At 47.5% G+C, this 26453-nt stretch overlaps 1 protein-coding gene across 4 annotated transcripts in view; it reads right to left on the reverse strand.

Moving 5' to 3' along the window:
• LOC308676236 (chromodomain-helicase-DNA-binding protein 8-like) overlaps window positions 1–26453 on the reverse strand; it is an 81108-nt gene that overhangs the window by 16543 nt on the left and 38112 nt on the right. For 2 of the 4 annotated variants that reach the window (XM_081342052.1, XM_081342051.1), the window contains exons 17-27: window positions 24945–25140; window positions 21607–21774; window positions 17163–17342; window positions 15613–15723; window positions 12427–12638; window positions 7203–7402; window positions 6667–6823; window positions 5043–5132; window positions 3710–3813; window positions 1771–1885; window positions 1428–1503 (exon numbers count right to left, since the gene is read on the reverse strand). In XM_081342052.1, coding sequence (XP_081198178.1) covers window positions 1428–1503; window positions 1771–1885; window positions 3710–3813; window positions 5043–5132; window positions 6667–6823; window positions 7203–7402; window positions 12427–12638; window positions 15613–15723; window positions 17163–17342; window positions 21607–21774; window positions 24945–25140 — 1609 coding nt within the window. Of the gene's footprint in view, window positions 1–1427; window positions 1504–1770; window positions 1886–3709; window positions 3814–5042; window positions 5133–6666; window positions 6860–7202; window positions 7403–12426; window positions 12639–15612; window positions 15724–17162; window positions 17343–21606; window positions 21775–24944; window positions 25141–26453 lie in introns of all 4 variants that reach the window. The other 2 variants (XM_081342050.1, XM_081342049.1) reach the window with 1 other exon arrangement.

Consider the following 26453-nt stretch of genomic DNA (forward strand, 5'->3'; position numbering starts at 1 on the left):
TGGTATTCCCCAAAATTGTGGCACCCAACTGCTGCTGTCTTATCTCATTCACAATTCTTCCTAGGTCTGAAAACATGGAAGCAGCTGGAAGTTTTCAACTGTTTCCCACATGTTTCTCCATAAACTCATCTAGACATGAAACAGCTTTTTTTTTGCCTTTAAGACGTCTCTCTGGCATCCAAAAAACGATGGGTAATAAGGTGAAAGGAGGAAGCAACCTTGCAAGGTGCAAATGGGCCCCCAGGTAGCTTACAGGCTACTTTCTCCTTGTTTGGTACATCTGCTTGCCGTTTAATTCATGTTAAGTCATCCAGCTCATAGCTGTTTCTAAGGTGCTTTTTTCAAAAGGCAACTGGACTGGGTCTCCCCTCCCCACCACCACCCCGAGGCACGAGAAGAAAAAGATGGTTCTAGCAGGATGGTGGGGGAAATGGAAGGATTAATTCTGATAGGGTGGGAAGGATTGACCGGATGACTTCAAAGAAATATGTATCTTCCAAACACCCCACACCCACACACCAATCCTGCAAGAACTAATCCTTCCATCTCCCCAACCATCCTGCCAGAACCGATGAAGCTTCTTGGATGAGAAGCAAAATGTCTTCTTCCTTTTAGTTCCTCGGGGGGAAAAAACAACAACAGTAGTCCGGATGCCTTTTGAAAAAGCACCGTTTGAGATCCTGAAGGATATTCTAAAGTTCAGACCTCTACATTCGACTGGCGGGTATCTGGGCATGTCCCCAGATCGCTCATCTACCACTCCCAGCATGCCTCCCTGTCAAGTCTTATTGGCAAAGGATGCTGGGAAGGGTATTTCTGGGATCTCCGGTCCTTTCGCCGCGGCCTTAAAACATTCCTTTTTCCATCAGGCTGACCTGGACTGACGACAGGGATTTTAAAAATGTTTTTAATTTTATTATTGGGGCTGCTAGTTTAATTCTTTTTTAACTTTTGTATTATTGTATTTTTTTATTGTGGTTAGCTGCCCTGAGTCCTTCGGGAGATAGGGCGGCATATAAGTCCAATCAATCAATCAATCAATCAATCAATCAATATAAATTTCAGCTGCGTCGGGCGGCATATAAGTCCCATAAATAAATAAATAAATAAATAAAAATAAATTTCAGCTGCGTCGGAAGGACCACAGGTTCCCCCTCCCGTGTTCCAAAGCACAGTCTTGACACGGCAGGTTGCAGGTCCACGAAACAGTGGAGAAAATGATTTCTTTCTTTAAAAAAAGGAGTACGCTGGGATAGGGGTGGTGTTAAATGTTAACAAATAAATAAAAACAAGGACCAGAAGCATCGGTGAGATTTGAACGGCAATAAGATTTCAAACGTTTCGGCCCTCTGTTGCTTTTTTTTAAGACTGGGGGAGGATGCCAGCGATGGGCTGCATTAACCAGTGCAGCCGGTTTAGGATCCCACCTCCTCGTCGTGTTCCTTGACGGGGGCTCCGACGGGCTTGTATTCCGGATCCTCGCAGTCCTTGTCAAAATCCACCCTGTCGGGGGCAGAAGACCAAGTCAATTACTGCGGCGGAAATCCCGCTTCTTTCCCACCCACCCCCCTTTTCAGACACACCTCAGGACTTCCTCTGAGAAGCAATGTTAACTCAAAGACACCCGAGTTTAGGGCCCGTTGTCCCCCTCGGTGCCTCGGTATTAGCATGGCATGTCATCATGGGTGTGCGTCTCACCCGCCACCCCAGCCCATCTAGCCCATCCCCTAGCCTTGGGAATGGCTCGGCTCAACCCCAGCAGCCTCTTACCCCTCGCCCACATCCGGACGGTGCTCAGCAGCGATGGCCTTATCATCCGGGCGGCCGGCTTTCTCCAGGAAGCAGAGCGCCGGGTCAGCCCGCATGGTGTTGTACTTCTCGTAGCCTGTAGGAAGGGCCAAACATCAGTGCCTCCCCATGTAACCTCAGGCAGAGGTTAGAAATAGAGTCAAGCTTCCCAGTTAAGCCTCTAGCCCAGGGGTAGGCAACCTCGGCTCTTTTATGACTCGTGGACTTCAACTCCCAGAATTCCTGAGTCAGCTGACTCAGGAATTCTGGGAGTTGAAGTCCACGAGTCATAAAAGAGCCGAGGTTGCCTAACCCTGGGCTAGTCTACCAGAGCCCTGTCTGAATATGCTCTGCGCATGCGTTAAATAGTAATCTGGTCGCCCCCTGGCTTTGACACGAGAGCTAAACATTAGAGCATCTCAATGCATGGATACAATACTTCCGGGATCACTTGGTAGCTATGCTGACTCAGGAATTCTGGGAGTTGAAGTCCACGAGTCATAAAAGAGCCGAGGTTGCCTACCCCTGCTCTAGCCCTTGGGATTCCTTAGAGATCTCTGATTCAAAGAGTAATGAGGTCCAGTTTAACTTCATTTTCAGGTCCAAAAGTTGGTCACACGCCGCCACTTGCTGAGATTTAAGATTCTAGAGCTCCCGGCCCAGGAATCTTCAGTCGACTCTTGGCCAATGTTTTCATATCATTTTTTTGTCCGAAAAGCATGTTTGCCTTGTGCAAAATTCTTTTTGCGTGTCTCTTGATTATCTTCTACTCTCTAGCTCAGGGCTTTTCAACTTTTTCACCCGTTGTACCACTTTTAGGATATGGCAACATCCGAGTACCACCAGTCGCCTAGCAAGGCGTCAAAAACTTGATGACCAAAAAAAAAAAAAAAAAAAGGGAAAAAGTGATGAAGTACAGGTAGTCCTCGACTTACAACAGTTCGCTTAGTGACTGTTTGAAGTTACAATGGCACTGAAAAAAGTGCCTCCCCCCCAAGCCACAGCCGAGCAAGACACCTGCCTGCCCGCCTGGTGGCGCTCTTCCTCCTGTCCGAGGTTTTCACTCTTGTGAGCATTTCTGTTGAGGATTGCCAGCGGGCGGTGGGGTAGGGGGGTGTTTGATTTTTACTCCCCCCCCCCGCTGCGTGGTTGCACCACGTTTTGATCACTTCACCCTGGGACACTGTGACCGTCATAAATAGGAATCAGTTGCCAAGCATCTGAATGTAAATCACAAGACCCTGGAGATGCTGCAACATTCCAGCTGATCGGCGCTTCTTCTGGGCTCAGCAGAAACGCCAGGATCAGCGCTGAGCTCCAGCTGGAGCCTGGCGCTGATCCTGGCGCTTCCGCTGAGCCCTGACAGCCCTGCAGCTCCAGCCGTCTCTCACTCAGGCTTGTGCGGTGATGCCAACGGTTCAGCTCATTCCTCTCCCCCGCTACCACTGTTCTAGGATAGTTGCGTACGACCTGCCAGGTGCCAATGTACCACAGGTGGTACCCGTACCCCTGGTTGAAAAGCCCTGCTCTAGCTGCATCAGCAAGTGCATGCTTTGGAGGTGCAAAACTTCCTTCTAGTACATTTACTGGCAGGCTGTTGTTGTTTTTTTTAAAGTCCTCTAGATTACTTAATGTAGAGTTAGTATAATTTAGATTTGGTGGCTTCTCTCCAACGATAATTTATAGGTGGTGCTTGATTTATGACCACAACAGGAACTAGAATTTCCACTGCTAAAGAAGGCATCACACCCTTTTTATGATGATCTTTTTCGTTACAGCTGTTAAGGAATCTGTCAATTAGGTGTAAGCAAATAAAGGATTGAACTTGACTGGATCTGCCTCATCTCTGGTTTTGGGCCTCACGGTTTCCCCCTTCCTCGTTGCGAAAGAAGGGCCGTACCTGTCCAAAAGTATTACTCACCATGTTTGAAGACCCCAAGAAGCAAAGATTTGTCTGCTTCCGTATCCCACCAGGCTGTGGGGACTTCTGCCTGATCCACGAGCGGAAACCAGATGTCAATTTCGCTGCAGGAGTTAAGTTTGGAAACAGAAGCAAAAGGAAACACGCAAGGTGTTGTGAGGTATTAAACAGGAACCAATAAATCTTGAAACTAGACATTAAGAAATTAAAAGACGTTTGCTCCTGGGGAGGAAAGCCATGGCAAATCTAGACAGCACACTAAAAAGCAGAGACATCACCCTGTCAACAAAAGTGCGTATAGTCAAGGCTATGGTCTTCCCAGTTGCAATGTATGGCAGTGAAAGTTGGACCATGAAAAAGGCTGAACGCCAAAGAATTGAGGCCTTTGAACTCTGGTGCTGGAGAAGTCTCCTGCGAGTCCCTTGGACTGCGAGGCGATCAAACCGGTCAGTCCTAGAGGAGATCAACCCTGACTGCTCTTTAGAAGGCCAGATCCTGAAGCTAAAACTCAAATACTTTGGCCACCTAATGAGAAGGAAGGACTCACTGGAGGAGAGCCTCATGCTGGGAAAGGTGGAGGGCAAGAGAAGAAGGGGATGACAGAGAATGAGGTGGCTGGATGGAGTCACTGAAGCAGTAGGCGTGAGCTTAAATGGACTCCAGAAGATGGTAGAGGACAGGAAGGCCTGGAGGAACGTTGTCCATGGGGTCGTGATGGGTCGGACACGACTTCGCAACTAACAAAATAAAACTTTCCAAAATTCAGGCTCTGATCTGATAGGTCTTACTCGTAGCATAGAGTGGATTGCCCTTAAGATACACCGTAGTAAATCATTTACAGCAGAAAAAAAAAAGAATGAGGGGGGCTCTTTTGCCGGGGACAAAATCTCTCTTAACAAAATGACTTGACTTGGAGAAGTAAATATACTTAATGAAGAAATAAATGGCCGCAGAATTTGCTAAGAAAACGCCGCGATTGCTCATCGTAAGAAGAGCTATCTGGTGGCTGGGCAGCCTTAAAAAATCAGAACAGAATGACAAGAGTGGAAAGGGACCTTGGAGGTCTTCTAGTCCAACCCTCTGCTCAAACAGGAAACCCTATACAGATGGTTGTCCAATCTCTTCTTAAACCAGAAATCAAATTAACACACCCGTAAACTAAAAGGTTCCTATCATGACATCCACTGAGTCAGTGACTGCTTCCCATCCCAACTATACTCGTTGACTTGTGGTAACGGCAAAGTCGTCATACAGAAAGAAAAGGTGGGCATATCGGTAATTGGTAAAAGCACACAGAACCCCGCAGGAAACCTTTGCAGAGGTGAATTTTTACCTGGAAACAGCACTTGCCAAAACTTTCTCGGCCTGGTCCCCAATCACCTCCTGACGCAGGTAGTAAAGCATGCGGACCCTGAGCAGCACCCTAGGAGGAAAAATAATGCCTTTCGGTTGGAAGGACCAATTGATAAACTGCATCCACCCATCTTCCAAGACATTGGCTAGCCCAGAGGTAGGCAACCTTGGCTCTTTGGTGACTTGTGGACTTCAACTCCCAGAATTCCTGAGCCAGCCATGCTGAGGGGAAAGAGAGAGGTTTCCAAGCTGAGCCATGCTGGCTCAGGAATTCTGGGAGTTGAAGTCCACGAGTCATAAAGCGGCCTAGGCCAGAGGTAGGCAACCTTGGCTCTTTGGTGACTTGTGGACTTCAACTCCCAGAATTCCTGAGCCAGCCCTGCTGAGGGGAAAGGAAGAGGTTTCCAAGCTGAGCCATGCTGGCTGAGGAATTCTGGGAGTTGAAGTCCACGAGTCATAAAAGAGCCGAGGTTGCCTACCCCTGTTGCTGGCTGAGGAATTCTGGGAGTTGAAGTCCACGAGTCATAAAGCGGCCTAGGCCAGAGGTAGGCAACCTTGGCTCTTTGGTGACTTGTGGACTTCAACTCCCAGAATTCCTGAGCCAGCCATGCTGAGGGGAAAGGAAGAGGTTTCCAAGCTGAGCCATGCTGGCTCAGGAATTCTGGGAGTTGAAGTCCACGAGTCATAAAAGAGCCAAGGTGGCCTACCCCTGGGCTAGACCCACTGCTAAGTCAGTGACAAGGGCAAACGATTTCTTTCAACCAATAGAGAGGCCTGTCCATATGAAAGCACCAAAGAGCCCTCAATTGCCCCAGCTTGCCATTCTTTCCTCTTTTGCAGACAGAAAGGCATGAGCTGAAAAGGCCAGTTTGGTGTAGCTGTGAAGGTGGTGGCCTAGAAACCAGGAGACTGGGAGTTCCAGTCCCGTTGTAGGTGTGAAAGCGTCTAGATGACTTCGGGCCAATGACCAGGAGATGGTGAGTTCTAGTCCCACCTTAGGCATGAAAGCCAGCTGGACGAGCTTGGGCCAGTCACCCTCTCTCAGCCCAACCCACCTCACAGTTGTTGTTGTGGGGAAAAAGAGGAGAAGAAGGAACATTATGTAAGTTTGTGGCCTTGAGTTTAGTATAAATAATAAAGGTGGGGTAGAAATTAGATAGATAGATAGATAGATAGATAGATAGATAGATAGATAGATAGATAGATAGATAGATAGATAGACAAGATGATGGATGGACAAATAGACAGATGAGAGATAAATGATTGATGATAGATAAACAGACGGAGAGAGAGAGAGAGAGAGAGAGAGAGAGAGAGAGAGAGAGAGAGAGAGAGAGAGAGAGAGAGAGAGAGAGAGAGAGAGAGAGAGAGAGAGAGAGATGGATGATGTGGACAGCAGTACCATGCAATTATTTTTCAGTGACCTCTTCGATACCAAATTGAGAAAATGACAAAACTAGAATTCTGAAGAATGAGGTTGGGATCTGGCACTATTTGTCTACCATATTGGATCTCCCACTTTTTCTGCCTGAAAAAAGATTGAGATCTAGGGGTTGGCTTTACAGAAGTCCCAAGCTGGTCCGCCCTTCCCCTGCCCATCTTACTTGTTGCACTGGTGCTTGAGATGTTTCTTGTAGCCTTCGTCTTGGAAGAGTGTGTCCGGGTTGTACTTGTGGATCCATTCTGCTTTCTGGAGATCAAAAGTGGTCTGGGACTTGACTTTCTTTCCCTTGCGGCCCCGTGGAACTGGGATGGACAGGCCTGCCCGAGGAACAGGAAGGGAGCTCAGAGCAGGGGCTAGGTACAACATGGAACCAGTGCAATAGGGATTAGGTCACCCCAGCTTTTGCAGAGTAGCTCAACTCACACAGACATATAGACAGACACAAAACAGAGGGAGCCATTTAAGGACTCTCTAGAGGGCCCACCAACGGCAAAGGGACACTAGTGGAATCAACATGATTCTATTTCCCAAGGGTCCACCACCCCTAAATTTCCTCCACCCGTGCAAAGGGTTAGGTGGCCAGAATCTGAAGACTGGATCAAAGTCTTCCTAATGAACAGAATGGACACAAGGGTGTGGGTAACATTCTCAAAGGACATCAATGTAGGGGGATGTAAAAGGAGCCTCTCCACTTACCCGAGTGATTCTGAAGTTCCTTGGCTTTGCCGTTCTCAACCGGGCTGATGAGATCCCAGATGAATCCTTTGATGTTCTCATCGCCCCGATAATGCATCAAGCAATAAACCAGGATGGCACGGCAGATGGTCTCCACGTCCCGCTCGGACATCCGCCGCTTGAAACGTCCATGCGAGAGGATCTCTCTCCAGCGGCCCCAGCTGCCAGGCAAACCCACAGAGACATTGCTCAGAACTGGCTGATAAGGACGGGGAGCCCTACTTACGGCAAAAATCAAGGGGTTCCTTTTTTCAGGAAATGCAACTACAGGACTTCTTGCTTCTCGGGGGCGGGGGGGGGGAGAAAGAGAAGGAGGCAAGAACAAGACTCCACCTTCAAGGGGATTTAGGTCTGGTGGAACAGAGAGGAAAACCTTTTGAACATTAAAGGTAAAAGGGTTCCCCTGTCCAGTCGTGTTTGATTCTAGATCAGGGCTTTTCAACCAGTGGTACAGGTACCACCTGTGGTACGTTGGCACCTGGCAGGTGGTACGCGACCATCCGAGAAAAGTGGTAGCGGGGGAGGGGAATGAGCTGAATCGGTGGCAGCACCGCACAAGCCTGAGCGAGAGACAGCTGGAGCTGCAGGGCTATCAGGGGTCAGCAGAAGCGCCAGGATCAGCGCCAGGCTCCAGCTGGAGCTCGGCGCTGATCCCGGCGCTTCTGCTGAGCCCAAAAGAAGCGCCGATCAGCTGGAATGTTGCAGCATCTCCAGGGTCTTGTGATTTACATTCAGATGCTTGGCAACTGATTCCTATTTATGACGGTCACTGTGTCCCAGGGTCATGCGAAGTGACCAAAACCTGCTGCAACCACCCAGCAAGGGGGGGGAAAATAAAAACCAAACACCCCCCCTTGCTGCCAATCCTCAACAGAAATGCTCACAACAATGAAAACCTCGGACAGGAGGAAGAGCGCCGCCGGGCGGGCAGGGAGGTGTCTTGCTCGGCTGTGGCTTGGGGGGCCCTTTTTTCAGTGCCGTTGTAACTTCGAACAGTCACTAAGCGAACTGTTGTAAGTCGAGGACTACCTGTACTTCATCACTTTTTTCCTTTTTTTTTTTGGTCATCAAGTTTTTGACACCTTGCTAGGCGTCTGGTGGTTCTCGGATGTGGCCATATTTAAAAGTGGGTACAATGGGTGAAAAGGTTGAAAAGCCCTGCTCTAGAGGGCAGCGCTCATCTCTTGTTTCCTAAGACAAGGGAGCCAGCTTTGTCCGAAGATGCTTCTGTAGTCACGTGGCCAGCATGAAGGTACGCCAAGCTGTTACTTTCCCACGAAGTGGTACCTATTGATCTACTTACGTTTGCATGCTTTGGCATTGCTAGGTGGGTAGGAGCTGGGGCAAGGAATGGGAGCTCACCCTGTCGCGTGGCACTTTGGTCTCAGACCCGGGCTGTCAGCTTTCCAGCTTACAAACCTGAGGGTCTTTAACCGCTGAGCCATCGCGCTCCCCGTTTGAACCACTGAAGGAGTTCTATCGCCTATTCACGTTCGTGTGGCACCCACATTTGGAAAAAAAACCAATGCTTTCAATAAGCATTTTGCCTCGTGGGCCCAGAACTTTCAAGAAGTTATAACAATGGACACTTGGGAAAAGATTTGGGTTAGAAATGTAAAATTTACACAGGCCCAAAATTTAAGAGAGAATTTTTATAAAATGTTTTATAGGTGGCACTTAGATCCTAAAAAATTAGCAAGTATGTATCCGAACTGCCAGCCCAAATGTTGGAGGTGTGGTTGTGAGGATGCAATGTACTTTCATATATGGTGGACTTGTAAAAAGGTTAAAGCTTTTTGGATTAAAATTTGGTGGAATATGTAAAAGATATTTAAGAAAAGGATAAAGTTTTCTCCGCAATTGTTTTTATTGGGTATTATTACAGATACTACTGTTATAGATATTAAGTTGATGTTGAATTTAATTACGGCAGCGAGACTTTTAGTAGCGCAATATTGGAAGAAGGAAGAACTGCCGACTATAGAAGAATGGACTTTAAAAGTTTCTAACTTGGCGGAAATGGCAAAGATTTCAGCGTATTTGAAAGACCAATCGCAACAGAGATACATTGTGGAATGGAGGAGATGGATTGAATATATTCAGAATAAATATGGGACTAAAAAGTTTCATTTAGCATTTGAATAAGCAGACGATTTATATGATGTATAACTAGTTAGTAGTTATTTTATTAATATTTTGACGATGGTGAGTTAAAGTGCGACAGAATTTAATGTTTTATTGTTATTAGCATATTTTAGATTATGCTTGTTTGTATTTTTATACCCTGTATTCAGCTCTGGGAAGTCGGGGAGGGGGGAGGGTAGGGTAGGGAGGGGTTGGGGAGAGGGGAGGGGGAGGTTTTTTGTGTTTAAAAATGTATTGTAAAACTTTTCAATAAAAAAAACCATTTTGCCTCCTAGCCTTTGTGCTCATTCAATTATACGTGAGGGAGCCAGTCATTTCTCCTTCAGGCACAATGGGTCGGACACGACTTCGCAGCTAGCAACAACAAAAAGCAATTTAAACTGATTAAAGCCTGACTTTTTTTTTAAAAAAAGCTTCCTCCCCTGCACTGATCTGACTACAGACTTTGGGTGTGTTTCCAGATTCCAAAATCAAGTTAACCCATAATTCAATACTTCCTATTCTCGTGTCTGTGGAGATTCTTAATCATCCAGGTCATGGTTGTCCCCAAAACTGAAGAAGCTTCTTGGATGAGAAGTGAAACATTTTCAAGGGGTGGGATGGATGGGGTGGGGAAAAACCCCAAGGAACTCCAGTTGCCTTTTGAAAAGCACCTTTGGGATTCCTATTGTCATCCTCCAAGAACGCCAGGTTGAAATCTTTCCGAAAACCCACCTACCTTGAAGTCCACAAAGGCTTTTGGGGTAGCAAAGAGAAGATCACAAGTCCACCATCCAAAGCCCAATGCAAATTAGCAGGGAGGTGGACACAGGAACACCCAGTATTTTACTTGTGTTTTTTTTGTACTTATTTATTCGCATCCCTCTATTATTATTTTTTTACAAATCACTCAAGAAGGCAAACAGCACAGGTAGTCCTCGAGTTACGATCCCAAACTGAGCCCCGAAATTTCTGTTGCTAAATGAAACATCCGTTGGGTGAGTTTTGCTCCATCCTGCGACCTTTCTTACCGCAGCTATTAAGCGAATCACGGCGGTTGTCAATTTGGTAACATCCTTTGGAAGTGAACCTGCCTTCCCCGTTAAATTGGCTTGTCAGAAGATCACAAAAGGGGGTCGCACACCACCCCGGGACACCGCAACCGTCATCAATATGAATCGGCTGTCAAGCGTCTAAATTTTGATCATGTGATCATGGGGATGCTATAAAAGGCAAAGGTAAAGGTTCCCCCGCACATGCGTGCTAGTCGTTTCCGACTCTAGGGGCCGGTGCTCATCTCCGTTTCATAGCCGAAGAGCCAGCGCTTGTCCGAGGACGTCTCTGTGGTCATGTGGCCGGCATGACTAGACGCCAAAGGCGCACGGAACGCTGTTACCTTCCCACCGGAGTGGTCCCTATTTTTCTACTTGCATTTTTTTACGTGCTTTCGAACTGCTAGGTGGGCAGAAGTTGGGACGAGTAACAGGCGCTCACTCTGTTACGCGGCACTTCGGGATTCGACCCGCCAAACTGCCGACCTTCAGATCGACAAGCTCAGCGTCCTAACCCACTGAGCCACCGCGTCCCTCTATGGGGATGCTACATGGTTGTTAAGTGTGAAAGATGGTCTTAAGTCCTTTGTTTCAGCACCGCTGTAACTTTGAACGGTCATTAAATGAACGGTTCTACGTTTAGGACTGCCAGTATGAATGATGATTCCTTTCGACATATATGCAATCCAGGAATTTATTTCTGTATTTCTGCATCAGAATTTTATTTACCCGCCTTTTCTTTTTTCTTTTTTCCCTTTTGGCAAACAAGAAAAAGCTACTGTTTCTTGCCTCAATCAAACTAACTGTTAAGTTTAAATTTGGAATTAAAATAATTGGGAGTCGAGCCAATTCTCAACCTGCACAGGTAGTCCTCGACTTACAACAGTTCGTTTAGTGACCGTTCGAAGTTACCACGGCACTGAAAAAAAGAGGGCTTATGAGCGTTTTTCACACTTACGACCATTGCAGCATCCCCAATCAAAATTCAAACAGTTGCCAACTGACTCGCATTTTATGACAGTCGCAGTGTGTCCTGCGATCCCCTTTTGTGACCTTCTGACCAGCAAAGTCAATGGGGGAAGCCAGATTCATTTAACAACCATGTTACTAACTTAACCGTTGCAGAGATTCACTTAACAACCTGGGCACAAAAAGAGACGTTAAAAAAAGGGCAAAATTCACTTAACAAATGCTTCACCTACCGTGTTTCCCCAAAAGTAAGGCCTACACCAACAATAAGCCCTAGCTTGATTTTTTTTGGGGGGTGGGCCTAATATAAGCCCTGCCCCTAAAATAAGCCCTAATTTTGGGGCGAGGTGGGGATGTGGAGCTACCCCACCCATTTACCTTGCAGCCAGGACTCTCCTTGCCAGCCCACTTTTTCTGAGGCCTCTTCTGCAGCCAGGCCTGCATTTCTCAGTCACAGGCCCTTCCGGAAGGCCTCTGCAGCCAAAAACCGAACTATGGATTCAATCCACAGCTCGGTTCTGCAGGACCTCAGCAGCCAAGCACCAAGCTATGGATTGAATCCATAGCTCAGTACTCGGCTGCTTAGGCCTTCTGCAAAGGCCTGACTGTAAAATGCAGCCCGAATGCAGCTGCAGAACTTCGGCCTCAGAAGAAGTGGACCGGCTGGGTGGGACTGTCGGTGCCGGAGGTGAGATGAGGCCTACCCCGAAAATGAGACCTGGTGCCTCTTTTGGAGGCAAAACAACAACAACAACAACAACAACAACGACGAAAACAAGACCTGGTCTTATTTTCGGGGGAACACAGTAGAAACAAAAAAAATGGGCTCAGTTGTGGTCGTAAGTTGAGGACTTCCTGTACTACAAGGAAGCCAATTCGCCATGGCTTTCTCTCCTTGAGGAACTCTCAATAAGCTACCATGTTGCCCCCTCCTTCCCTCCTCCATCCCAACACACATCCTCCCCTACAACTCCCACAATCCTTTTTTTTTTGCACGCGCCCCATTGCTTTTTTGTGAAGCCTCCCTCCATGCCACATACCCATAGACCAGCAGTTGTTTCTCCACCTGGAAGCAGTCGGTGCGCCCGTACGAGTGGTGGAGGGGATGGTGGTGCCGGTCGTGGCGCCGGGAGCGTGGCCGGTCATCGTCGTCACTCTCCAAGTCAGAGAACTCAACCAGGTCATCGTCCTTCAGGGTGCTGAAGTGGCGAGTTTGCTTGCGGACACGGGGCGTGTCGATCACCAGGTTGTTCTGCAGGAAGCGGAGAGGAAAAAACACTCTGGATCTCTGAATGTGTGTCACTTCCTCTACGAACAATTCCCACTTCTGCCCTGTCTTCATCACTAAAGCTTAAGACTTGGAAATGGCCTTTCAGACCATAGAATCTAAGTTCAACTCAGCATAGGAATATCTGTGGAGATTCTCGGTCCTGGTTGTCCCATAGGTGCTTTTTCAGGAGGCAACTGGACTTTCTTATCCACTTTGGGATGAATGTCCTTCGAATGGGGCGGGAGTATGAACTGGATTTCCAGAAAACATTGCAGACTACAGGAACCGTTTGCGCTTCAGTTTGAGAGGCAGACAACACAGACTCATTCCCAACAGTCTGCGCCTGTCTTCAAGCGTGAAGGGACCCAGGGCAGAAAACATCCTGCAGCCAAGAAGGCTCCACACCCATTTGCACCGCTCAGGTGACCCCGAGGACACAGACAAAACTCCAAGTGGCCCCCAACGACTCTCTAAAAGAAGGCAAATGACCAGCTGTCTGCAAGGAGTATACCGTATTTTCTGGCGTATAAGACGACTTTTTAACCCATGAAACTTTTTAACCCATGACTTTTTAACCCATGAAAATCCAAAAAGGCTCCACACCCATTTGCACCGCTCAGGTGACCCCGAGGACACAGACAAAACTCTTGAGTGGCCTCAACGACCCTCTAAAACAGGTAGGCAACCTTGGCTCTTTTATGACTCGTGGACTTCAACTCCCAGAATTCCTGAGCCAGCTGGCTCAGGAATTCTGGGAGTTGAAGTCCACGAGTCATAAAAGAGCCAAGGTTGCCTACCCCTGCTCTAAAAGAATGCAAATGACCAGCTGTCTGCAAGGAGTATAAATCCTTCCATTCCCCACCATCCAGTCAGAGCTGAAGAAGCTTCTTGGCTGAGAAGCGAAACGTCTTCAAAGGAAAAACAAGAAAGTCCAGTTGCCTCCTGAAAAATCACCCTTGGGTCAGCATAGGAATGCACATTAAAGCAACCAAGCGTGATGGCCCTGATTTTTCTTGCTGAACAGTGCATGCACCACCCTCTTGCTTAGGGGTCTCAAAACGTGACGACTTCTCGACTTCAACTCCCAGAATGCCTCAGCCAGCCAAGCCAAGTTGGCTGGGGAATTTCTGAGAGTCGAAGTCTACCAGTGTTAAAAGTTGCCAGGTGTGGAGACTTCTGTTCTTGCTAACTCATCCCACAGTTGAGCTGCTATGATTAAAAAGAGCGGTTTTTCCCTAACATCCAACTGGAATCTTGCTTTTCTAAAATTTAGAAACACGATGCCATGCCAATAAAGGAGAATATTTGTAGCTCAAGAGTTGAAACAGGGAGTCCTTGGTGCTGTCTGGGCTGGGTTGTTTTCTTGCAGATGTTTCTGTTCTGTACCAGCCTGCTACCGGCCCTGCAGAAAAGGCAGGGACAACCCCTCCACAAACGGCAAGAGGCTGGAATTACGCTTGCCAAATTTATTGCAACAAAAACAAACAAGACACAACCAAGAAACAGGAGCTTAAAGAAACATGAACCATCTGAGGGGTTGCCTTCAGCAAACCAGCCCTCCCAGACATTCCCCTTATATAGTTCAGGGCGTGGCTTCTCTCTGCCTCCTTCCGAGAAGCCCCATTGCCTTCCTCTGTTTACTCCTACTTGACTGCCTCCTGCGTCGGGCGTCCTTGAACAGGGCCAGCTGTGGGTCATCTTCATCCACACTGTCAGGCTCACACAGCTGGGTCTCCGTGGTGACCAAGTGGGAGGGGCCTGGCTGAGGGCTATCATCAGCAAGATCTTCAACCCCCTCAGCAAGGTCTTCCAACACCCCCCTCCTCCTCTGAGTCGTCCGACCCAACTGCCGAACCCACAGGCTGACCCTGAATCACAACAGTTTCATTTCCCAAACTAGGGAACATCGTCAGCGCTCAACACTATCAACATTGACTAGCACTGATGATGTTACTTAAGTTTGGGAAATGAAATGTCTGCGGGAAAACAACCCAGCTCAGACAGCACCAAGGATTCCTCACACAATCCCAGGTTCCGTATTTGAAGGCAATAGCCTCTTGAGTTTCCATTTTTTTGGCAGCCATATTTTTTTTCAATCTCGTTAACAGAATTTTGTCTGCTGATTGCTCCCTCTGCTCCTTATCAAATCCTCCTTAAAACTAATGCCTAGATTTGACAGCAATTCTAGGAATGAGGTCTGAAACCATTCCTTCCTGTGATCTGAAAACTTCCATTGATGCAGCATGGAAACAATTTGTTTTTAGTTTTTCTGCAGCTACGTGACAGTCTTGGCTTAGGTTGAATCTGTAATCAACCACTTTTCCACAATTTCCCCACCTCCACCACCACCACAAGAACTGTTGTAAAGCCAGTTATATTTCATCCTGCACTGCACATTTGCCTTCTCTTTCCTGAACGAAGAGCTTTGCATTTTCCTGTGTTTTGAATTTCCTTCTTGGGAAATTTCAAACACATGAAGATCTTGCATTTCCCTCTAATCTCATTCCGCAAATCTGATCAAGGTCATTCTGAATTTAACTGGCGTCCCTCCGTATATCAACTCTCTCACTCAATGTTATGCCTTCTGCAAATCAGGCAGGTAATCGCAACACCCCTGAGTTACAACGGTACTACTGCCTGCTCTAAAGCAGACCTCCCCAACCTTTTGGGCACCTTGGGACCGGTTGCATGGACCAGAGCGTGTGGATCTGTGTGCTGCCTACATCCCATGGATGGGGCTTTGCTGGCATGCCACGGCCCGGGACCGGGACCGGTCCACCGACTGGGGGTCAGGGACCCCTGCTCTAAAGATCCAGTTTTGGTGTGGAGAAAATAAATCTTGTTGTCCTACACAACTGTGAAAGACTGAACTTTGTGCAACCCTTTCCCGATTCTTCTAATACTCACCCAGACAATCGTGCAAGTTGATGGCATCCCTCTTCCCAACCCAACACACCTTACTATTCAGAAGATCCAGATCTAAGTCTGCCTTCTTGGCCCATTTTTGCCAGAAGTTGGGGTCATCCAGAGCAATGTCTGTCCTGTTTTCAGAGGCCACAAAGCTTGCCTGCGAAAGGAGCAGAGGCAAAACAAAGGAGGAAGGTTTGGGTATCGTACTTACTGTAAAGCAGACTTCACACACACACACTCTCCATATACACGACGTTTTGCTAGATTTGTACAATCCACCAGAATAGCAGTGCTTAGATACTCTGTGGCTCAGTTTGTTGTGGGAAGCCCAGTCATTGTCTTGATGTGTTTTGTGAATGATCAGACAGACTTTGCTTTATTTGCTTGATCAAACTTTAAGCTGCCAGAATGAAGCCCTCTTCGTGGCTTTGTCATTGGCCAAAAATAAATCATTACCGGTACGTTCCTGGTAGTAGCCGACATACCAGAAGATGGGCTGGGTTCTCTGTTTCTCCACAAGCATGTTGCTATCCACCAAGAGCCTCCATTTGAGCATATTGGTTTTACACTCAGGCACCCCAACTCTCAATGTATTTAGGGGCCTCCGCATAGTACAAGGAGAGGCCAGATCCTTCCACCATATCCTCCTTTAATGTTATTCCTTGCTCGGTGGTCTCCTTCCTCCATCTTTTAGTTCGATTTTGTTTTTGTGTACCCTTAAGAATGTTTGTTTGTTTGTTAGTTAACTTGGACCTAATATATATTGTGTGAACCCACACAAGTTGTTTTTCCAAGGAGCGTAACATCCCCAGGGTGAAATCTGGTTGGCCTTTTGTCTTAAAAACAAGTAGATTTTTGGAGCTTATAGCTGTACAGGCTGCTCTTTAGAAGGCCAGATCCTGAAGCTAAAACTCAAATACTTTGGCCACCTAATGAGAAGGAAGGACTCACTGGAGAAGAGCCTAATGCTGGGAAAGGTTGAGGGCAATAGAAGAAAGGGAACGACAGAGAATGAGGTGGCTGGATGGAGTCACTGAAGCAGTAGGCGTGAGCTTAAACGGACTCCAGAAGATGGTTGAGGACAGGAAGGCCTGGAGGAACGTTGTCCATGGGGTCGCGATGGGTCAGACACGACTTCGCAGCTAATAACAACAAGTTGTACAGGCCTTTTAAAGGACAGGCGAGTACAACTCCATAACTTATTTACTGAGGCTAGTGTTTTTGAATCTCAGCAACTTCAAAATGTGCAGATGTCGACTCTCAGAATTCCCCAGGCGGCCATCTTGAAATCCACGCGTCTTGAAGTTGCTGAGGTTTCAGAAACACTGTTCCAGGCCCTTTGGAAAGCCTCCTTAAGCTCTTATTAGTGCCCAATGTTCTGTCAACTATTACAGATCAGAACAAGCAGCATCCTTTAGACAACATTAAGGAGTACGGGTGACACGAACGACCTCGCTTCTTTTTTGGTTCTTGCTTTCTTCTCTGTACACATCTACCCATCAGCCTTCTCCGAATGGAGTCGGCCTCACCCTGAATCACACCTGAACTCTTTGGAACGCCTGATTATTCGGAAACAGAATTAAGGGATAAGGATACCTTGGCAAAGGTGGACCCTTTTCCTTCGCTCTCAATGGTGATGGTGGTGGTGCGCCGAAGGAGGATCTGGTCAATATCTTCTTCGCAGAACTTGGAGCCTTCGTCATCCTCTTCCATAATGGCGGCGTAGGCCCCTTTGCGTAGCAAGTCCTCAATCTCTTTCTTCGAGAACTGCTGAATCTGGGAGAGGTGGAGAAGGAAGAAATGACAGGTTTTTTCTCTTCTCTTTGGTCAGTCCAGAGTCAGGAGCAGCATAGGAGAGAGACCAGCTGTGCAAGCCAAAGACGTTTGAAGTGATACGTAAAACCACATAAAACTATGGCAGAAAAAAGATCGACCGTGTTTCCCCTAAAATAAGACCCAACTGGAAAATAAGCCCCAGCATGATTTTTCAGCACGGTTATAATATAATGGTAATGACCTATAAAGCCCTAAATGGCTTGGGTCTGGACTATCTAAGGCAGACATGTCAAACACAAAGCCCGGGGGCCAGATCCGGCCCGCGAAGTGGTTTCATCCGGCCCGCGAAGCCATCCTGGAAACAGTGAGGGAACGGCCCCCACTGCCTTGGCCCTGGCCCAGAGACCCTCCTTCTGCCAGAGACCCTCAGATCTGTCCCACTCCTTCCCAGGCCCCCATAGGCACCCTTGATGCGAACGATGTAGAGCTGGCCATGCCCACCCAGTAGGCCATATGCACTTTAGCCACGCCCACCCAGTAGGCCACGCCCACCCAGGCCACACCCACCCGGCCCCGAGGGTAACTGCAATGCTGATGCGGCCCTCAATGAAATTGAGTTTGACACCCCTGATCTAAGGGAACACCTGCTGCCGGCATCATCTTCCCATCGTCCTGTGCGCCCCCACAGGGAGGGCCTTCTCAGGGTACCGCCGGTTAATGAATGCTGACGGGTTATTCCCAGGGGAAGGGCGTTCTCTGTGGGTGCGCCTGCACTATGGAACCAACTACCCACGGAACTTAGGACTGCCCCCGACCTTCGCTCATTTCACCAGGACCTGAAAACGTGGCTCTTTGATCTGTTTGGTCCAGACTGTGGGGTTGTTAATTTAACTGGGTTTTAGATTTACTCTTGGGGCTTGAATTTAATTTAATTGTTTTAATTGATTTTAATTTTTGTATTTCATGGTTTTAACTGCCCTGTAAACGCGGTGGCTCAGTGGGTTAGGACGCTGAGGTTGTCGATCAGAAGGTCGGCCGTTTGGCGGGTCGAATCCCAAGTGCCGCGTAACAGATTGAGCGCCTGTTACTCGTCCCAGCTTCTGCCAACCTAGCAGTTCGAAAGCACATAAAAATGCAAGTAGAAAAATAGGGACCACTACTGTGGGAAGGTAACAGCGTTCCGTGCCCCTTTGGCGTCTAGTCATGCCGGCCACATGACCATGGAGACGTCCTCGGACAAGCGCTGGCTCTTCGGCTTTGAAACGGAGATGAGCACCGGCCCCTAGAGTCGGAAACGACTAGCACGCATGTGCGGGGGAACCTTTACCTTTACCTTAAACCGCCCTGAGTCCTACAGGAAGAGGGCGGTATACAAATTCAATAAAATAAAATAAAATAAAAAAATAAATATAAACCCCACCACCAAAATAAGCACTGTCAGCCAGATGGACGCATTTAGTACTGTATTTCCCTGAAATATAAGCCCCAAACTTCCACTACTCTTCTTGTGAGGTCATACTTCCTAACTCCAAAGGTGCTTTTTTTCAATGAGGCAACCGGACTTTCTTGTTTTTCTTTGGAGACATTTCGCTTCTCATCCAAGAAGCTTCTTCAGCTGAACAGAAGCTTCTCGGATGAGAAGAAGCTTCTTGGATGAGAAGCGAAACGTCTCCAAAGACTATGACCTGGATGGCTGAGAATCTGCACGGACATACTTCCTAACATTATGTCTCTACAGATTTTTCAATGATCTAAAGCACGGATGTCCCAAAAGTTCTTTTTTTTTTAAAAAAAAAGGCAACTGGATTGTCTTGCTTTGTTTCGTTTTTCCCTTTGAAAACGTTTCACTTAACTGAGTTAGAACTGAAGGAGCTGCTCGGAGGAGAAACGAAACATTTTTCAAAAGAAACAAAATCCCAAGAAAATCCAGTTGCCTTTTGGGAAAAGAAACAAAAACAAAACACCTTTGGGATTCCTAACATTACTTCCTGTCGGTTGGAGGTTATGCCCCTGTGTTTTTGATATGCCTGTAAGACAGACATGTCAAACACAAGGCCCGGGGGCCAGATCCGGCCCGCGAAGTGGTTTCATGCGGCCCGCGAAGCCATCCTGGAAACAGGGAGGAAACAGCCCCCACTGCCTTGGCCCTGGCCCAGAGACCCTCCTTCTGCCAGAGACCCTCAGATCTGTCCCACTCCTGCCCAGGCCCCCATAGGCACCCTTGATGCGAATGATGTAGAGCTGGCCACACCCACTCAGTAGGCCATACGCACTCTAGCCACGCCCACCCAGTAGGCCACGCCCACCCAGTAGGCCACGCCCACCCTGGCCATACCCACCCGGCCCCCTGAGGGCAACCGCAATGCTGATGCGGCCCTCAATGAAATTGAGTCTGACACCCCTGCTGTAAGATAAAACAGGAGCCAAACTCCACAACTGTAAAATTCCCACTCCTAAAAATAAAAAAAATAACAGTGATGCTCATGATAAGAGCTCGGCCATATTGCCCAGGTGAGCTGTTTTTTTCAAGGCGTCTTTCTCCTTGGGTCTCCTAGGCTTGGCCACGCAATCAGAAGAGTTGTATTTTTGTTGCTTGTTTCCTTGTATTCACCTGACACGGGTGCAACCTTCCAAAAGACAATTTTCCTTGCTTTTCCTTTGAAGATGTTCGCTTTTCATCCAAGAAGCTTCTTCAGCTCTGACCGGATGGGGTTACTGGTGTATATCAGTGTAGCAACATTATTGTTGCCACAGATTTTGTTTTACTGTATTTATAATCACTTTGGTTGTGGAAACTACTTTGGAGGGACAGAAGCAGCCTTGGTTGCACTTATGGATGACCTTTGGCAAGAGCAGAATGTGGGTAGGGCATCCATCCTTGCTGTCCTTGACCTCTCAAGTGTCCCAAAAGTGCTTTTTTTCAGGAGGCAACTGGACTTTCTTGTTTTTCTCTGAAGACGTTTCGATTCTCAGCCAAGAAGCTTCTTCAGCTCTGAATGGATGGTGGGGAATGGAAGGATTTATACTCCTTGCAGACAGCTGGTCATTTGCCTTCTTTCAGAGAGTCGTTGAGGCCACTTGGAGGTTGACCTGTGTCCTCAGGGTCACCTAAGGGATGCAAATGTGTGTGGAGCCTTCTTGGCTGCAGGAGGGTTTCTGCCCTGTGTCTCTTCACGGTTGAAGACAGACGCACAGGCTGTGAAGAGACACAGGGCAGAAAACCTCTTGCAGCCAAGAAGGCTCCACACACATTTGCACTACTCAGGTGATCCTGATGACACAGGTAAATCTCCAAATGGCCTCAACAACTCTCTAAAAGAATGCAAATCACCAATTCTCTGCAAGCAATATAAATTCTTCCATTCCCCACCATCCAGAGTTGAAGAAGCTTGTTGGACAAGAAGCGGAACATCTTCAAAGATAAACAAGAAAGTCCCGTTGCCTCCTGAAAAAGCACAATCATGACCTGGATGACGGATAATCTGCATAAAAGGTAAAGGTAAAGGTTCCCCCGCACATGCGTGCTAGTTGTTTCCAAATCTAGAGGCTGGTGCTCATCTCCATTTCAAAGCCGAAGAGCCAGCGCTTGTCCGAGGACGTTTCCGTGGTCATGTGGCCGGCATGACTAGACGCCAAAGGCGCACGGAACGCTGTTAGCTTCCCACCGTAGTGCTCCCTATTTTTCTACTTGCATTTTTACGTGCTTTTGAACTGCTAGATTGGCAGAAGCTGGGACAAGTAACAGGTGCTCCCTCTGTTACGCGGCACTCGGGATTCGACCCGCCAAACTGCCGACCTTCTGATCAACAAGCTCAGCGTCCTAACCCACTGAGCCATCCCGTCCCTATAATATCCATAGACACTTGCAAAAGATAAGATGCTTCCAAACGTGAGTTTCCCAAGCAAGAGAAGCTTCAACCTTAAGCTTGGGACGCGGAGGTTGAATTTCTGATCTGACCGTTTCTCCTCCCTGCTTCCTTCCTCACTATCTATATCAGATCAAGAAAAGTAGTGTTTTATCGGCTGTAAGGAGCAGAACCTTGCAATTCTGATGAGGCTTCCTCCCAAACCCCATCCACCAATACTCCTGTGAACTAAGGCAGTGTCTGTCTGAGCTGTCTCCTCCCCACATCAGACTCTTTTGAACTTCAGCCATGCTTCTTGCCTTGGAGTTCTGGGAAGGAATCTGGCTTGTCTCCACCCAGGACATCTTCTTTCTTCTCTGCCGCTTTCCCCTCGCCCACGGCTGACAAGCACTACTTACCCCAGTGATGCTCCCTTCTCGCCCGCTCATGGACTGCAGGACAGCCTTGTCCAGCCCCAGCTTGAGGCTGGCTTTGTCAAACATCTCCCGCTCATAGGAATTCCGAGTGATGAGACGGTAAACTTTCACGGCCTTGCTCTGCCCGATGCGGTGGCAGCGAGCTTGTGCCTGGAGGAAAAAGGAAAGCAAGAGCGGGCGTGAAGCCTACAGGCATCCTTCAAACCCAGAAGAGAGACACAATATTCTTTGTAGGGAGGTTGTTTTTCGTTTTAATCGAACAACCTGTTTCTTACCACCCGTCTACAAATGGCCTCAATGACTCTCTAAAAGAATGCGAATGACCAGCTGTCTGCAAGGAGTATAAATCTTTCCGCTCCCCCACCATCCACTCAGGGCTGAAGAAGCTTCTTGGATGAGAAGCGAAACGTCAAGAAAAGCAAAGAAAGTCCAGTTGCCTCCTGAAAAAGCACCTTTGGGATAACCACGACCTGGATCTCCACGGGCCTTTGGCTATGCACTTTGGGATGAACACCTTTCGAATGGTGTGGGAGTATGAACGGATTTCCAGAAAACATTGCAGACTACAGGAACCATTGGCGCTTCAGTTTGAGAGGCAGACAACACAGACTCATCCCCAACAGCCTCTGCGTCTGTCTTCAACTGTGAAGGGACCCAGGGCAGAAAACGTCCTGTAGCCAAGAAGGCTCCACACCCATTTGCACCGCTCAGGTGACCCTGAGGACACAGACAAAACTCCAAGTGGTCCCCAACGACTCTCTAAAACAGGGGTGTCAAACTCAATTTCATTGAGGGCCGCATCAGCATTGCGGTTGCCCTCAGGGGGCCGGGGTGTGTGGCCAGGGTGGGCGTGGCCTACTGGGTGGGCGTGGCTAAAGTGTGTATGGCCTACTGGGTGGGCATGGCCAGCTCTACATCGTTCACATCAAGGGTGCCTATGGGGGCCTGGGCAGGAGTGGGACAGATCTGAGGGTCTCTGGCAGAAGGAGGGTCTCTGGGCAAGGGCCAAGGCAGTGGGGGCCGTTCCCTCACTGTTTCCAGGATGGCTTTGCGGGCCACATGAAACCACTTCGTAGGCCGGATCTGGCCCCCGGGCCTTGTGTTTGACATGTCTGCTCTAAAAGAAGGCAAATGACCAGCTGTCTGCAAGGAGTATAAATCCTTCCAGTCCCCACCATCCAGTCAGAGCTGAAGAAGCTTCTTGGATGAGAAGCAAAATGTCTTCGAAGAAAAACAAGGAAGTCCAGTTGCCTTGTGGAAAAAGCACCCTTGGGACAACCGTGACCTGGATGACTTGAGAATCTCCACAGACAGCCTGTGTCTTAGCAAGCAGGAGGTCATAATTTAGGACAGTGGGAAGCTCTCTAATGCTCAGAAAAGTCCCTCCATGTCATTCTACCACAGGGCAGAAGTGCCCAAATTAGAAACTTTGCTGGTGGTGCTATAGTTATTCCTTGATATTATGACCACAATTGAGCCCCAAATCTCCAGTGCTGAGGAAGGCAGTTGTTAAGTGAGTTGCACCCATTTTACAACCTTCCTTTGCCACAGTTGTTAAAGTGAATCATGTGGTTGTTAAGGAAATCTGGCCGGCCCGATTGACTTTTGTTCGTCTGAAGCCAACTGGGAAGGTTACAAAATGGTGATCACATAATCCTGGGAGAGTGCAACTGTCGTAAATGCCAGTTGCCCAGTGCCTGAAGTTTGATCATGTTACCACAGGGATGCTACAACAATTGTCAGGTGAGAAAAATGGTCATAAGCCACATTTTTCAGTGCTGTTGTAATTTCAGTCACTAAACAAATGGTTGAAAGTTGAGGACTACCTGTAAGTTGAAAGTTGAGGACTACCTGTACCATAAGAGCCTTGGTGGAGCAGTGGGCTAATGCCTCCTTAAGTAACACCAGCTGCCTGAAATTAGTGCAGGTTCGCATCCCACCAGGCTCAAGGTTGACTCAGCCTTCCATCCTTCCGAGGTAGGTAAAATGAGGACCCAGATTGTTGGGGGCAATTAAGCTGACTTTGTAATAATGCCGCTTGGGGTGTGTGTGAAAGCCCTAATAAGCAGGCATATACATAGAATGAAGGCTACTGCTAAGCTTGTAAGCTGCCCTGAGTCTTCGGAGAAGGGCGGGATATAAATGGAATTAAAATAAAAATAAAAAAATAAAGACCTTTTTTAATGGCACGATACACATCCAATTCCTTTGGGGAATCTGACAGAAAGAGAACTAATTTAAGGGAAGGAAACAGGCAAGGAGATCTGTACATCCCATTTATATTCTGCTTTTCAACCCCTACCAAGATATATTTGTGACTACTTGCACTTTAGCGATCACAATCCTATCAATTAGGCAGGACCAGGGCTTTTTTTCTCATAGAACGCTCAGAACGGAGTTCCAGCACCTTTTTTTGGATGGAACCTTGTAGGGTAGGCAAGGCGGGTTATATGACATGTGTGAGTTCCGGCACCTTTTTCTTTTACAAAAAAAGCACTGGGAAGGACCAAAAAAACAACAACACACGCTTAGGATCATGCACTGATCTTCACAGAATAACAGAGTTATAAGGGACCTTGGGGGGGTCTTCTGTTTAAGCAAGAGATACTAAGAGGCCTCGTGGTGCACTGGTTAGAATGCAGTATTTGCAGGCTAACTCTGCCAACTGCTAGCAGTTCGATCCTGACCAGTTCAAGGTTGACTCAGCCTTCCATCCTTCTGAGGTCGGTTAAAATGAGGGCCCAGATGGTTGGGGGCAATAGGCTGACTCTGTAAACCGCTTAGAGAGGGCTTTAAAGCAAGGTGAAGTGGTACACGAGTCTAAGAGCTATTAAGTAAAAGGTAAAGGTAAAGGTTCCCCCGCACATGCGTGCTAGTCGTTTTCCGACTCTAGGGGCTGGTGCTCATCTCCGTTTCAAAGCCGAATAGCCAGCACTTGTCCGAGGACATCTCCGTGGTCATGTGGCCGGCCAAAGGCGCACAGAACGCTGTTACCTTCCCACCGTAGTGGTCCCTATTTTTCTACTTGCATTTTTACGTGCTTTTGAACTGCTAGGTTGGCAGAAGCTGGGACGAGTAACAGGCGCTCACTGTGTTACGCGGCACTCGGGATTCGACCCGCCAAACTGCCGACCTTCTGATCGACAAGCTCAGCGCCCTAACCCACTGAGCCACCGCGTCCCTATAAGAGCTATTGCTATAATGCTATTGCTACTTCAGACAAATGGTAAGACAACTCCTAATAGAACGGACATTTTAAGCCTCACGTTTCTGGATACTGGCGTCTGATTCGCCATTCACCCCAGAGGCCTCAACAGTACCTGCAAGTCATTTTGAGGATTCCAGTCCGAATCGAAAATTATGCAGGTATCAGCAGCTGTGAGGTTGATGCCCAGACCTCCCGCCCGGGTGCAGAGAAGGAACACAAAGCGATCCGAATCAGGCTTGCTAAAGCGGTCGATGGCGGCTTGCCGCAGATTGCCACGCACCCGCCCATCAATACGTTCATAGAGATACCTGCACAGGAAAGATACAGAATTCTGTGAAAACAGCTTGAGACACTGATGTCAAACATCTGAACTCATCCGTCTTTACTCCAAACACCCGCAAACTTGCCTCTAGTTCGAATTTTTTTTTATAAAAAGGAAAAACCTGGCTATCACACATTCTGAATGAACGATGTAACAATGGATCATATACAGAAACTGCACAACGCTTAACTTCATTCTTTTATAATGAATAAAATTATAAAAATTGAGCATGCCGCTGCGTGCACAACAATAAAAAAAGAACACACAAAAGCAGCTGTCAGGACCCACCCCAAACCACGTCTTAGGAAGACAAAATTCTTGGAGTCAAATCTATTCCAAAAAGAATCTTTACTATGACATGCTTGGTTGTAGGAAACGAGACAGGACTTAATATTATCCCACGAAGTAAACCCTTATAAAGAGTTCCCGGTTTAACCCCCCCTTAACCCCATTTGGTCAGTCCCCCATCCTTTCTCTCGTGGGAAAAAGGAACTTAGGACCCTTCATGTTTATTGCTGTCTTCCGTGACAAAAGCCAGATGCTAGCCCCCCCTTTTGTTTCCCCAGTTCAAAATGCTTCTCCTTTCCTTTGAAATGCCTAATACCGGTTCAATACACATCTCTTCTCTTCTCTTCGGGAGATGGCAGAATCCATGGAATAATGTTTGAAACATTCCATTTATGAATATGATATAAATGGATTCTGACAGCAGCTGTAATAACATATGACTGGCTTGCTGTCACAGAATTTTATGTCTCTTCTGGAAATCATGCATTTTTTTGCTGCTATGTATGATACCTAAAAGGGATCTTTGCACACATCCATTTCAGATAGAACTATTAAAGTGTAATTGCATACAGGAAAAAAACAAACCTCACTTAACTTCATCTGTTTAAATGTTGCCACCTGTATGTGAATGCACTAAATCCTTCCGTGGCTGTGATGTTTTAGTTGGATGTAGTAAACTGCATAGTTTTTTGGTTTTTTTTAAAGAAATTGTCCATTTTAAAGATAATCATAATATTAAGAATTGTAGAGGATGCCGTGTTAAGATTCTTAGCGAGGAGGATTATGCCGGTTGTGAAATCATGAATGTTATCACATCAATGAAATAAGGCTGTGGGCTTTTTTGGTTTGGGGCCTGGGGATGGACAGCAAGGTGACCAACAAGCAAATATTGCAGCGTGTAATACCAGATATGTCACTAGAAGGCAAAATCATAAACAACAAGTCTCACTTATTTTGGCATGTCACCGGGGCGGGGACGGGGGGGGATTCATTGGAGAAAGCAATTATCTT

The sequence above is a fragment of the Vipera berus genome, assembly GCF_964194415.1.
Source record: "Vipera berus genome assembly, chromosome: W".
Taxonomy (NCBI): Eukaryota; Metazoa; Chordata; class Lepidosauria; order Squamata; family Viperidae; genus Vipera; species Vipera berus.